At 33.5% G+C, this 15090-nt stretch overlaps 2 protein-coding genes across 2 annotated transcripts; both read right to left on the bottom strand.

Moving 5' to 3' along the window:
* Positions 1-3196, bottom strand: LOC100499914 (uncharacterized). The gene is given in 5 exon segments (NM_001250958.2): positions 1-316; positions 561-643; positions 1569-1662; positions 2095-2267; positions 3053-3196. Coding segments are annotated over 5 exon segments (699 nt in total). The 5' UTR covers positions 3126-3196; the 3' UTR covers positions 1-40.
* Positions 3197-11723: 8527 nt separating this feature from the next.
* On the bottom strand, positions 11724-14983 carry LOC102659506 (uncharacterized). Its single transcript, XM_006576019.1, has 2 exons — positions 13646-14983; positions 11724-13280 (listed from the first exon to the last, which is right to left on the bottom strand). The coding sequence occupies exons 1-2, from the start codon at positions 14981-14983 to the stop codon at positions 11724-11726; spliced, it is 2895 nt and encodes a 964-aa protein (XP_006576082.1).
* Positions 14984-15090: the final 107 nt, after the last annotated feature.

The raw sequence follows: 15090 nt of genomic DNA on the forward strand, positions 1-15090 counted from the left end.
CAATGATCTACAAAAAAACAGACGGCTGAAAACCAATTAGCTACTTCTTAGCAAAGGTTATAATCATGGGATTCTGGGGGGTGATTTTGAAGCCATGAAGAGCCTGCATGGCCATGGATGATTGCACCTCATCTTCAAAATCAACAAATGCGATCCCTGGCTTTGCTTCAATCAAGCGCACTTCCTTAAAACCTGGGTATTGTTCAAAGAGCATTTCAAGCATCCTACCAGTAGTTTCATGAGGCAGATTCTCTATGAACAAAATATTGTTAGGAGCAGCTGCTTCTTGAGCACCGGGTCCTTGACGGAATGATGCCTGCAGATATAGTACATATTCTATGTTAGTGCAATTAATATCAGAATAGATAAGTGCATTAATCATTACCATCATATCCACTGACCTACAGTTAAACAAAAACAAAATACTACAAGAATAATCATAGTTCATTTATGTGCTAGTTACAATCATGCTAACGAGACTGAGATATTACAAAAAACTACGACAATTTTGTTAGAGAAGGGAGGAAATCAGGCACTATCAATGATTAAAGAAAACTTACAGTTGGACCACCATTACTTGCACTATGTGTTCCATTAGCCACACCAGATTGCTGTGCTTCCTCAACACGCCGCTTTCTTTCAGCTGAACAGGCAAGTTTGTCAGTCAAAATTAAACAATAAGAAATTACTACCAAATCAACAAGGTTAGAAAGACGGAACTTAAAAAACAACGTCCAAATGATGGAGTTTTGATATTTTTCTCTTAAGATGTTTAACTGGGACGTTAAATGGAAATGCAGATTTATTTACTCTGAAAAGCTAGATGGCTTTATCCTTTTGGTTCGCTGCCCATGTGCACATGCAACAGTGAAAGGGTGATGCTCTTTTTTTCCCATTTGGAAGGGTTGATGGGTGGGTTAATTTACTAATCTTTCACACACATAGTAGTAGGAAATTTAAAGTCTTTATCATTGCATACGCAGCAGCAGGAAATTCTTGCATATGGTCAAATAAAGAATTTGGTATTACAAACATGATATAACCCACTACAAGCTTCCCTTTAAACAACCTTACAACAGTAACTTGCAATCATATTATCTTTAGGCCTAAGAAATCGGAGGATGTAGTAGGTTTGCTAAAATTCCCAGACAAGGGAAACAAATATGCCTCAAAACGTACATCAGTTGCATTCACAAATGACACCAACAAAGGACTAGTGGGTTCAAAGTTCAAACCATAGTATAATAACCTGCATATTTTCAAGTTTCAACTATTTAACATATTTTCAGTTTTTTTCAGTTATCAGTTTTAAATTCTCAATAGAGAGAAAAATGCCATGTTATGACAGAATTAAATAAAATTAATTATTTTTTCTTCATAATTGTTGATGCCTCTATTAACTTCTAACTTCTAATGGCTAGTTTTCCAATGTTACAATCTCATTATATATGATTGTTTGGCCGTATCAAACCTACTTAGAGGGACAGATATTGTACATAAAGTATGCAAGAGTTCCAAAATTCAAAAATGAGGAAGACTAGGAAACCATAAATGACAATTGTTCTCACCTTTCTCCTCTTGTTTCTTCTTCTTTTCCCTTGGAACAAAACTACCCTCTTCTTTTGCAATACAGTCTGACTTTGTTTTTGCATAATGAATTCTCTGCATCAAAGTATTCACACAAAGAGCCTTTAGACGCATGTTATTGAGAGTCATAGATTAACCAAAATCAAAATACTAAGCAGCTTCATAGGAAATGGGGAAAAAAAATAAAGAGCACAGCACATTGTTAATATCTTTCAGTGTCATTCTTGATAATGAAAATACTTCCAACAGGGCAATAGACATTTAGATCAAAGAAAATTTAAACAAAATATTTAAATGATAACTCTCACAAGCAGACATATTTCGGTACGAACACAAATCCTTAATAGCCAAGTAAGCGAAACTACAACATTCAAGATAAAAGGGGGGAAAACAGTAAGATAACCTGCAAAGGCTACTAGAAATGGTTCCAAAAAGTTTGGTATAAGATATAATAGATTTATGAACAGAACTGTAACGAAATTATAAACACCACTATAAGTTGATTACCATAGGTTTGTCATAGAAAGGGAAGTTTTGCATTTGTCGCACTGCATTGCTTGCAGCAGTGACTTCACTGAAACAAACCCATGCCTGTCCCCGAAGCTTGGGTGTCTTTAGAGCAATAACATCCAAAATTCTTCCATATTGAGAGAATAAGCAATACAGAGATCTCTTCAATTCTGCCACATTGAAAAGAAAACAGAATAAAAATAATGTTAAATTCTGTCATCGGGTCAACATCAAAACCAATTTATTTATCTAAAATCCTAAATTCATATAAACAAAATCAGCAAAAGAAACATCTCCAATTAATTTTAAATTGTCACATGATCAAAATCAAAATAAAATTATTTTTCTAAAACCCTAAAGTCATCAACAAAATAAGCAAAAGAACATATCCAAATAAGTATAAACTGTCATATGATCACCAGCAAAATCAATTTATTTTTCTAAAACCCCAAGTATCAGCAAAATAACATACAAATAATTTTAAATTGTCATAAGGTCAAGCAAATTTAAATTATTTTCTAAAACCCTAAACTAACATCAACAAAATCTGCAAAAGATCCAATTACAACATCTGAGATGCAAAATCATGGACAAGAATAAATAAATAAAAAATGTCACTACATATATCTCGGTTATTTAAGTTCCATGTTATCCAATCGAATCACGCCCACTCCATGAAATTTCCCTTCACAACAATCAATAAAATTTCAGCAGAAAAGATACAATAATCACAGCTTCTAAGCCAAATCCACTGCTACCCTAATTCAGCAGAAAAAAACTTCAGGCACTAGTTTCCTGCCCCCAAATTATTATATCACAAATTCACTTAAAATCTTACAGGAAGAATTGCAACCTAGCAAAGTTCACAAATTACAGTGAATCCAGAAAACGGGTGCATATGAAAAATAAATAAATAAATAAATAAAATGAGGACATGGATGTTATCGGAAGTTACCATCTTTCTTGACCTTCTCATTGAGATTCTTGATGTAAATGGTCTGATTGGGAGGTATATCCCCTGAGAGCATTCTCTCTCTCTTTCTCTCTGCTACTGACGGAGAAGAATGAACAGAGTGTTAGCGGTGGTTGTGCCCTAGCCAAGTAGTAGCAGTGTGGAATGTTAGAGAAATCGTTGTGGTGTTTTGGGGCTTTTTAATGGAAATTCAATTTTCACAACGTGGGCCTGATCCATCTCACCTCAGGATTTTCTTTCTGCACCCAAAAGATTTCCTCATACACCCAGCAGTAAGAGGGGAAAACCAAAAACACCCTTACGTATAGCTATACAAATTGTTAATTCATATGGATCCATACGGGCCTATAAGGATTAAGAATTGTTAAAAATATGTTTTATGAAATAATTTAAAATTAATGACTCATGTAAGTATCAAATTTGTGACTTTTGCATTATTAGCACAACGCTCTAACTAACTTAACTAATAAGTCAATTATGTTAAAAAATAATTAATGTCACAATATATAATACTAAAATTTCTAATGTATATTTAATACACATATAAGTTTACATAATAAATTTTGTAACAATTAATTTTGATCTAATGTATTTTTTTACATATACAAATTTTTATTAAACCTATGATTTTTATTTAAAATTTATATATGTAAAAAAATACATTATTAGATCAAAATTAATTATTACAAAATTTTTTATGTAAACTTATATGTGTATTAAATATACATTAGAAATTTTAGTATTATATATTGTGACATTAATTATTTTTTAACATAATTGACTTATTAGTTCAGTTTGTTAGAACGTTGTGCTAATGACGTAAAAGTCACAACCAATCCATATGAACTTATATGAATTGTAAATCTGTATAGACTATACACAAGGAATGTTAGCATTATAAAAAAATATGTTCTCCCCTCTATGGCAAATGGATTGCGGGGATGCTTTTAACAAATCCCTTTTTTTCTTCTCTTAGCACCTCCTTTTTTTGTATTTCTTTACAAAAATATCCTTTTCAAAAGCTAGTTTTTAGAACAAAATCGCAATGATTTTTTTTTCTAGAAGGGTGAAGCATTCCTTACTCTTGAGCAACTTGACCAAAGCTTCAAAAGAGTGCTTTTCAACAACCAAACCATAACCTATGATAAGAATTAAAAAAAAATGAAAATGAGATGAGAAAGAGTAGGGAAAGGTTTGGCGTGTTGTTCAAAAGAGAAAAAAGAAAGTGAAAGAAACTTACCATTTTTTAAAAAAATATGTAAGATATTTGAAAAGAAAGAGATTTGAATTTAGTAACGGGAAGGTTTTTCTTTTTCTCGATGATGGTAAGGGTGGTTTTTTGAAGCTTAAATGAAGTTTATTCAATTAATATTCCTTTCGAGTCTCAACTCATCCTAAAATACCATATATATATATATATAATATAAAAAAAAACGAGTTCAAAAACTTCCCCATTTTGAGTACTGTCATCTTGCAATTGCCTACACGAATCAACGCCAGTTGGAGGACCGTGGGAGTAAGTGTGTGTTTGATTTTCCATTAAAACCAAGTTCAATGGAATTTTTCCATTTTCCCACTAGAATGAAAATTAGTTACATTCAACGTAAGTAATTGTTATATAAACAAGCTCCAAAAAATTTAGGACATATAAGATGAGTACCATTACTTACAATGACAAAACAAAAACTATATCAAATTAAATAGATCTCACTGCTTTTAGTTATTTTAAATTATATTTATTTATTGTAGATCTTAATTTATTTTAAATTATGTTTAGCTTATTTTAAACTTTGCTTAAGTCACTTTTCATCCAAGGTGCAGGCTCCGGTGGAGAAGTTTTTTTCCTTGTGTATAATGCACAAAGAAAATTTACCTGTTGTCGTAAGTTTTTTCGGCATTAATAATTATTTAGTATGCTGAATATTTTAATAATTGAATAGAGAATGACTGTTTTGCCATTAACCAATTGAAAATATATTATCGTCCTTCATTTTACTTGATGACTGTTTTGTTCTCTTTGAAATAGAATCATTCTGAATTAGTGGCACCCAAGATTTGAAAGGGTGAGTTTCAGTGTTGGTGGAAAGTCGTGGATAGTAGAAGCATGTTCTTTGGGTCTTCTATGTGCTAATTACATCTTTCTATGTGCCACCGTTGAACATCGTATTTAGCAATAACGTACGACGAAGAACACTGACGAAGAAAGAGAAAAAGGATCCATGAACAGATGAAGGAGATATATAAGAGTGTGCTTAGTTAGCATTTTCATTTTCTGTTTTCATTTTCTATTTTCATTTTTTGAAAACTGTTTTCATTTTCAAAATATTTGAATTCTGAAAACATGTTTGATTTGATTTCTTGTTTTCTGTTTTCATGAAATAAAAATACTGAAAATTTATGATATTTGACTTATTGTCTTTTTGTTTTTTTAGATTTGCTTAAAACTACATCCATTGTCAAACACTGAAAATAAAAATTTATTGTTTTCATTTTCTAGTTGTTTCCTGTTTTCATTTTCACTGAAAATGTTTTTTTCAGAAATCAAACCAAACACATTTTCATCACCGTTTTCTATTTTCGGTGAAAATGAAAACAGAAAACAACCAAATCAAACACCCCCTAATATGATAAAGAAATTTTAATTTAAAATCACATAAGGACAAACCGGTAAACAAACAACTGCCTATTATAAAACTATTTAATCGTTTCAATAGGTTTTCATGTCATAAATTCAGCCGTCTAATAATATATTAATAAATCTAAAGGTTAGGAAAAATTTGTCCATCAAACACAAATTTCATTCCTTGACCACCCTAGTCTTCCCCCTTCATCCAAACACTCACTCGTAGTTTATGGGACTGTGTTATGGACAAAGTCTCAAACATTCCAAGGAGGCTTGAGAAGGAAGCCTTGGATCTCCCTCCATCATGCACCATATACTCAGTATTTCCCTGACGAGACAAGTACAACTTATGAATCACAATTCACATCCCAAAGAGTCTTTATTTTCATGCATATCACAAGGGCTCTACTAGGGTTTGTAGGTAGGTCGATCAAGTTCTCTTGAAAAAGTTGTTAAAGCACTTTATGTTTAATTTATTTTATGCTTAATTCTTTAACTGTTTTTCTTTTAAAAAATGTCTCACATGGTATGCACATGAGACTAATTAAATGCTACATGACATTGGAAATCGTCAAATAATTTTTGTGTTGACATGACAAAATTAAACAATCTCATTTTTTTTTTGGTAAAACAATTTCAATTTAATAAAAGGTTATGTAATTTATTAATTCCAAATAAAAATAGGTTAAAAGACCTCATCATATATAGTCAAATAAATCATTGTGATAACAATTTTGCTAACTAACTTTGCTTACAAACTCTTTAACCCCCTCGACAAAAAGACTCTTTCAAATCGCTTTTACCACTAAACATCTATCGTATGTCTAACGATAATTCGAAAGAATATAATTTATGTTCTGTATATTTAAAAAAATACGAATATTCATGAATCACATACATAATCTTAAACTAATCTTTATTATTAGTATCAACAATTTTGATCATGTTTTAGGTGGAAAAAAAACATATACATGTAATGTTTGACTTTCTAAATGAACAAAGCATGAAATATAAATATCATAACCACAACCACAAATATAGTTAACATATTTAGAATATAAAATTTCAAGCAACTACAATAAAAAAAAATCACAAATAAGAAAACAAGAAAGATTTTCAACATAGAATTTCTAAATTCTGACATAATGTATTTATTTGATTGAATACGTATGTTAGATTTAATCGAATTAGTTTGTTGTATGCGGACTAATATAAATTCAGTCCATTTCATAAAAAAAGTGTGACCAATTATCCAACCAATAAAATACATGTGAGTAAAAACATAATCTCACCTATCAACATGAGAATAAGAGAGAAAGAAAAAAGTTTAAAATAATTAGAATTTTTTTATCTAAAAATGCTTAGTTTCGAGAAATTATATTACATGTGTTTTGCAGTAATCCACACGTGTCTTGCCTTATATAAATCTCTAAAACATATATCATAAATTTACAGTTTATAAATTTTTTTCATAAACTTAATAAAACTTCAAACAGACTAAAATATTAATTAATCAAAATAAAATTCTAATAAGTCATTGACGAAAAAAAAGATTCCAAAACAAAAATAAATTGATTAAATGAAAAAAAAATCAATCAACACATTCAGCTTCATATAGTAAAATAATAAATTAAAATACTAATTTCTCAAAAACTGCAAACCTGTCGGTGTAAACAACAACTGACATCCAAAGTTAGTGTGGAGCTTTTCTTCAAGAGCTACACCAGGATATTAAGGTCATATTAAGGGTGGTCTTTTGTTTTTAGTTTAGAAATTTTTAAAAATCAAAATTATTTTTTGTTAAGTTTTCAGTTTCAGTTTATTTTGGTTTTTAGTTTTTAAAAAGTTGTTGAAAATTGAAAATAGATAAAAATAAGTCAAATATTTTATCTCATCCTGTTCCATTACAAAATCATGCAATATAAAGAAGTAAGAAGTATAACTAATCTTAAGGATTTAAGAAAGAAATATCAGAAATTCATTAGATACTTCAACATATATACAATAAAAAGAAATATATAAAAGGATTTCTTACATGTGATTTCATAAGGATTAAAAAATAATGATAAAGGATTTAAAAAGGACAGAATTAGAATTAATGATTTGAAAAGGCAAACACTATTTTTTTATTTGTTCTTATAATGCTTTTAGTGACTCTGAACCAGCAAAAAACTCACGTGAATAGCCTATCATGCATTTTACACAAACATTACCAAGCATACATTCAACTTTGAACTCAAAGGCAACCCCAAGACAAGATATGCAAGGACTTTCAAGCAATTTTTTGGCACAAAGCAAAACCATATGCGGACCATCTCGATTGTCATGGCACTACTCTAAGCCAAAAAGTGCTTGGGATTGTCACAAATGCCACCCCAAGAAGAAAAGACATCAAACTGAATTTTAACATAATTTTCCTATCAAACTGGAAATACTCAGTGTACCAGAGACTAAAAAATGCTAACTATGTTGTGCTTCTACACGAGAAACATATCTTTCAACATAAACTATGAAGATATATCTTGCAACCTCTGTAAGCCACAGAAAAATAGGCACCAAGTTGCATAGGTACCTTACAAGTCACAACTTCTGAACCTTACAAACAATCCAAATATAACTACTAACACAAGTTCTTTTCCAACAAAAAAATATCGACCTTCTAGACAAAAAAATAGCATCTTCATCCCCTTTACATCAAAATTCCAAACATGGTTTTGTTGCACAAAAAATATCACCCCATATTCATTTTATAAGTGTTTTTGAGGTGAGGATAACTCGCAAGGAGGACTTCACTTGAATGACTACATTGCTTGAAAGTTGAGATTTGAAGAAAAGATTGGGAAGACAATGCTCCAAAGATAGATGTATCAAGATGCCAAATGAGGGAGTATGTGACCATAAATTTCAACTATATCAGGCAACAAAATGACTTTGCTATCTCCCCTTATTTTTCTATCAAAGTCTCTTAAAAGCCATAAATGTAACTGCTGCAGAAAGAGAATACATGACCAATATATAATTTAAAAATACTTTTTATATAATTTTAAAATCTTTATTTAATATTTTTAAAATATGGTTAGACAGATGTTTTTCATGGAACATATATCTGTTGGAAATTTAATATTTTCCGACGGAATATATTCCATTGATAATTTTAATATTTTCAACAGATTATTTTTTTCGTAAGAAATATTTAACTAGTAATAACGTTTTTTTTTTCTTGTAGTGGTCATTAGAAAATACACCCACCTAAACATTAATGGAGTTAATAGAAAAAATCATATAGTACTTCTCTTTTCTTAGAAAAGCCATGATTTGCTCCATTATGTGCACATTTAATTCTCGTTTGTTCGCAATAATTGTTATGTTTTCTCCATTCTTGTCATCATTTGCCAATAATAATTGCCAATGAATTTGATTTATTTAGTAAAAAAAATTAGTGGTATGAAATCATCGCATTTGTAATGTCTCACAAACATAAGTCAAGAGACTAAGGGCACTTATAACTGAGTTTATATGCATATTCTTATAATAATATTATCGCAATAGGGATGAAATTAATTATGTCAAAAAAGGTTTTGCTTAAATAAATTTAGCTTCGTTAAAAAATTTAAAACATATATAAGTCTATCTTGACTGACCTATTTAAAAACTTGGTTAGATAAGTTAATCTATTTAAAAGTCTATCTTATATTGAAGTTTTTATATGATGATTTAACTTTTTACTACATGGGTTAGTAGACTCAGACCAATGGGAAAAGTCTCCGTGCCAATCAAATTAAACTAAGTTTTAATAACATGTTGATATGATATAAATTTATTACATTCATCATAATTTTTTGTTTTTTTACAGCAACATTTATGATAATTTTTGTATATGGGTTTTTGGTGTATTTTTTGTCACTGAAGAAAAAGGCCTCATATGTGGTCTCTTTTGTATATGGTTGGGCTTAGGGCACCTCTGGTACATCTTTTTTAATATATTTTTGCTTTTGGGTTGATAAAAAGAACATTTATGATAATTTATTTAAAAGTTAATTTTGTAATAAGGCTTCTAATTAAATTTATCGTTCAAAATACGCTTACATATTTAATTCTTTATTAGATTAACATGCTTAATAATTTTTAAAAATAAATAAATATATGTTTTGATATGTGATATTTTTTTATAATACTAATAAAAATACAACTATATTAGTTTATTTAAATAGGGGATATGTTATGTTTAAAAAGCTTTTTAAATAGTTTAAAATCTACGTACCAAAAAAATGTAACTGTACCAAAAAAATCGTTTAAAATCTGACACTTTTTTTTAAACTAAATATACTTTTATAAAAATCCAAGCTTGATTTATTTCTTAAAATAGTTTAACTTAACTTGAGTCTGATGTATATTATTAGGCCATAGATTCTTGTTTAGTAATATGACCTATTTTTTTTTTTGGAAAAAATGTAAATTATATTAAACTCAAAATGATACAATAATAAACGGGGCATACCCCGCAGTTAAAGAAAACAAAAGTCTCTCTAATACAAGAAGATCTATATCAAGATGCTAAAACAAATGCAACAGGTGCGCTTGTCTATACATAAGAAACTTAATTTTGCTAATAATCTCTATTACAGAAAATTGATAATCTTCAAAAATCAGCTTGTTCCTAGACAGCCAGATGCAGTAGACTGTAATTGCTATAGCCAGACAACGTAATTTTCCTTGAACACCTGATGTGGATCTGTCCCTAATTAAAGAGTCAGTAATGCGCTGTAAAGAAGTGAAACGCCTGCGGAAAGGAGCCAAATCACGAATGTGAGCCCAAACTTGGAGAGATTTCCTGCAAGAAAAGAACAAATGAACATTTGCAAGCCACAAAATGAAAGACATCTTAGGGGGGATTGCTGGGTTCCATATAACAGAACACCAACTAACAGTAGGCTTGACACCTCTAATGTATTCATAGACTTTGCCAACAAGCAATTGTTCATTGGTGCTCTAAAATTGAATCCTCTTTTTGGCCTCTTCCGTACTTAGCTCTTTGGAGATAATAAAGTCCCTTATTTGAATGATTTTCTGTATCAAAACTGAATCTGACGAAGAAGTATTGTAATTCCACACATCGCTCCCTCTGAAATAGTAATGGTGAACCCACCGAACCTATAGAGAATCTTTCTTACAATGAAAGTCCCACAGGATACGGGAAAGAAGCGCAAGGTTCCAGTCCTTGAGATTAAAAAGGCCTAAACCCCCTTCTTTTTTCGGAGAACAAACTACCGACCAAGCAACCAAAGACTTGTTTTTGCCAATATCCGCTTTGCCCCACAGAAAATTACGGCACGAAGCGTTGATCCGGTCCAGAACAGATTGCGGCAAAGGAAAAATCCTCATCCAGAAATTCACAATTCCTTGAATAACTGTTCTGATCAACTCTAACTTACCTGCATAAGATAAAGACTTCTTGCTCCATCCCTGAATCAGGCCAGTAATCTTGGAAAGCAAGGGAGCATAATGACATACATTTAATCTAGATGATAAAAGGGGAACATCCAAGTATCTAAAAGGGAAGTCACCCAAGCTAAATCCAGTAAGCTGCTGAATATGAGAAAGCTCATGAGACCTAATACCGGCTGAGTATATGGCAGATTTATCAGAGCTGATGGAAAGCCCTGAAACCCTACAGAAGTGCTGAAGCTTGGCAAACATAGTTGACACAGAAGGGATATCTCCTCTAGATAGAAGCATAATATCATCTGCAAAAGCCAAATGAGATAGCTGAATACTTGCACAGTTGGGATGAAATTTAAAATTGGCATCATCCTTGAGGCTGCTCATATCTCTGGAAAAGTACTCCAAACAGAGCACAAACAAATAAGGGGAGAGAGAATCCCCTTGTCTAAGACCCCGCTGCCCTTTGAAGTGATCATAAATGGATCCATTGACTGCCACACTAAAGGAAGTGGAAGAAACACATTCTATGATCCAAGTACAGAACTGGGCTGGGAAGCCAATGGACTTAAGCATCCAATCCAAGAATTCTCAGGAAATGAAATCATAAGCTTTATGCAAGTCAATTTTCAGGAGGCATCTCGGAGAGGGTCTTTTCCGGGCATATTTGCGCAAAATCTCTTGAACTAGGAAGATGTTGTCCATCATCTTTCTGTTCTTAATGAAAGCAGTTTGAGTTTCCCCAATAATAGTCTCAAGCACTGGGGCTATGCGGTTGGCCAAAATTTTAGATACAATCTTGTATAACAAATTACAGCAAGATATGGGTCTAAAATGGTTAACCTGGGAGGCCTGATCATGCTTAGGAATAAGCACAATAATAGCATGGTTGAGCTGCTTTAGAATTTTTCCAGTTGTAAAGAATTCATTAACCGCTGCAAAGATATCATCACCAACGATATTCCAAGCCTTCTTGAAGAATAAAACATTGAAACCATCTGGCCCAGGAGCTTTATTATTAGCCATCACAGAAATAATGTTCCAAACCTTTTGCTTAGAAGTAGGACAAAGTAAGGCCGCAAAGCAATCGGTGGGAACCTTAGGACCCCTATTGCAGATCGAAATGGAAGGAGTTTGGGTCAGCTCATGAGCACTAAAAAAATTCCTAAAATGATTCACAAAAGCAAGGGCAATTTCATCTTGGGAGGAAGTGTTATGCCCATCCTCTAGCCTTATGGCAGCAATAAACCGGCTGTGTTTGTTGCGCTTGATTAAAGCATGAAAGAATTTGGAGCATTTATCAGCCTGCAGGAGATATTTGTTTTTGATGAGCTGAGCAAATTTCATAGACTCCGCTTTTCTAAGCATAATGGTTTGCCCTCTAGTGCGGTTTGCCAGAGCAAGAAGGGAAGGATCCTGAGGATTTTGCTTTATAGAATTAAGCACACTGTTATATTCAGCCTCAGCTAGCTCTACTCGGTTGGAGATGTTGCTGAACTCTTGCTTAAAAAGATTCTTCAAGGGAGCTTTAAGAGCTTTCAATTTCTTACAGACCTTGAACATGCTACAACCATGAATATTTTGCTTCCAGCCATCTGCAACAATTCTTAAGAAATTTGGATGATCCACAATAAGATTGTTGAATTTAAATGGAGAATTACCTCTAGGCACTACCAACTCAGTGGTGACAACTAGAGGAGTATGGTCTGAAATAGAAATAAACTCCATAACTTCACAAGCAGAATTTCCAAAGGAATTGAACCAGGCCTGGTTACATAAAGCTCTGTCCAGTTTGCTCCACACCCTACTATTAGTCCACGTGTACAAGGGGCCATGAGTGTTGATGCTCCCCAACCCCAGGTCAGAATAACAATCAACAAAATCTTGCAACTCATAAGCATTGAGCTCAGCTCCATTGAAACGGTCGGTGGGAGATAGAATGGAGTTGAAGTCACCAATGAGGAGCCAGGGGCAATTCATATTAGCATTGATACTATTCAGATTTATCCAAAGAGATCTTCTTGCCATAATGGAGTGAAGACCATAGATGAATGAAACCTGAAAGCGCTTGGCAGTGGTTTTACAATCAATAGCACAATGAATCAATTGAGCATTTGACTCCAAAACAGAATGATGAATCTTATCATGCTTCCAGAGGATAAGAATTCAGCCAGCATTATGAGAAGCGAAGTTATGGGTGAAGTGTCAGTCACCAAACTTTCTTCTCATGATTTCCTCAACTGAAGCCTTATTCAACTTTGTTTCCAACACAGCCATGACGTTAATTTCCTTGCAGTGAAGGAAGCTCTGCATCGCATGATGCTTCAGAGGCAAATTAAAGCCTCTGATGTTCCAAGAGGCAATGATCATGGATTCGGACGGGAGGAAGCCTCCTCGACCCTAGTTACAACTTTATGATTTCTTTCTCTTTGGACATCAGCTTGCATATCCTCAATACGGGTTGTCTTTATGAGTGATACTTTTTTATCTTTTTTCTGGTGTTTTGTTTTCACCTGAACAAACCCCTCTTCTATAGGATCATCCAACTCAGTGTTCCCTGTTTCTTTGAGGTCAGAAGAATTCTGAAGGACAGGAACATGATTTGCAACCAGAACATGTTTTCTGTGAGGAGGGACAGACAGATTAGTCTGGACATTCTTTGGATTATCAGAGGGGCCTGCTGTATTGGTATGTGGGGGCATTGCTGAATCACCCACTTGTGGCTGATCCAAGGTGGGGCAGGCTGTGATGAGAATAGGCTTATTTGCAGTGATAGTTTTACAATTAGTGAGGCGGTGCCCAGTCATCTTGCAGTGAGTGCAAAAAGAAGGTCTATTTTCATACTCAATCTTTTGCACAAAAGTCTTCCCTGTAGGAAGTCTAAATCGCACTTCATCGATGAGCTCCAAAGAAGCATCAACCTCAACTAAAGCTCTAGCAAAAGAAATAGACCCCTTAGAAGCAGTAAGATGGTCAGATCGAATGGGCGAACCAATCTTGGACAGGATTTTCCCTAAGGCTTGAGGATTCCAAAGCTCCAGAGGTAGATTTCTGAGTTTAACCCAGACAGGGATCTTGCTGAGCTCCTCATTGCCAAAGTCAAAGAATGCTGGCATAACCTTCAGCAGTAGGGGTCTTTGAAATATGAAGTAAGGGCCTGCAGAGAGGACTTGGTTCAGATCGTCCTCAGACTCAAATTTAAACACCAACCAACCACTTTCATGAGCTGAGTATGAAAACTTGACTCCCCATTTTTTGCAACAATCCAACAGAGCTTTCTTTCCTGGGAATCGACCAGCCACATAGCCAATAAGGCTATGTCCCCAAGCCTCTTCCAGGGGTTGCAAATCCGTTTCTTCCAACAGCACTTCATCATCAGAGGGTGGAGGGGAGAACTTCATTCCAAAACCTTTGGAAGGACTTCTGTTATCTTTGAATAGATTAACCCAAGGAGTGAGAGCCTTATTGTTGTCTAGCTGCGGTGATGACTTAGAGCCACAGGAGTGAGATGAATCATCATCAGTGGTTGAATCATTGTCCCCTAAGGTGCAAGAAACCTCGGGGGAAGATTCAGATTCAGATTCAGCACTGTATTCCGACAAATTATCAAACACTTGGTGTGCGACATCATCAATTTTTGCAGAACTTGTCCTTGCCTTTTTTACGAGCACCTTGCCTACAAGATTATCCTGTGAAGCAGTATAAGCATTCTGATTTGCTTGGACAACATCCAAGCAACCAGCCAGACCAGAAGTAGCAGATGTTTGGGATTTACCTGAACCTGAGGTAGTACCCTTCACTATAATTTGCTTTGCAGCTGAGTGCGATTGATGACCCTTGTTCTTCCCCATCAAGAGCAGTTCAAACTGGCAACTATTTCATAGCCCAAGATGAGAAAAAGTGATAGGGCACGCGATTGGAAAAAACAAGGAAAAACTTTAGAGACCGAGGCAGTGAA

This window comes from Glycine max, chromosome 2 (assembly GCF_000004515.6).
Source record: "Glycine max cultivar Williams 82 chromosome 2, Glycine_max_v4.0, whole genome shotgun sequence".
NCBI classification, from domain to species: Eukaryota; Viridiplantae; Streptophyta; class Magnoliopsida; order Fabales; family Fabaceae; genus Glycine; species Glycine max.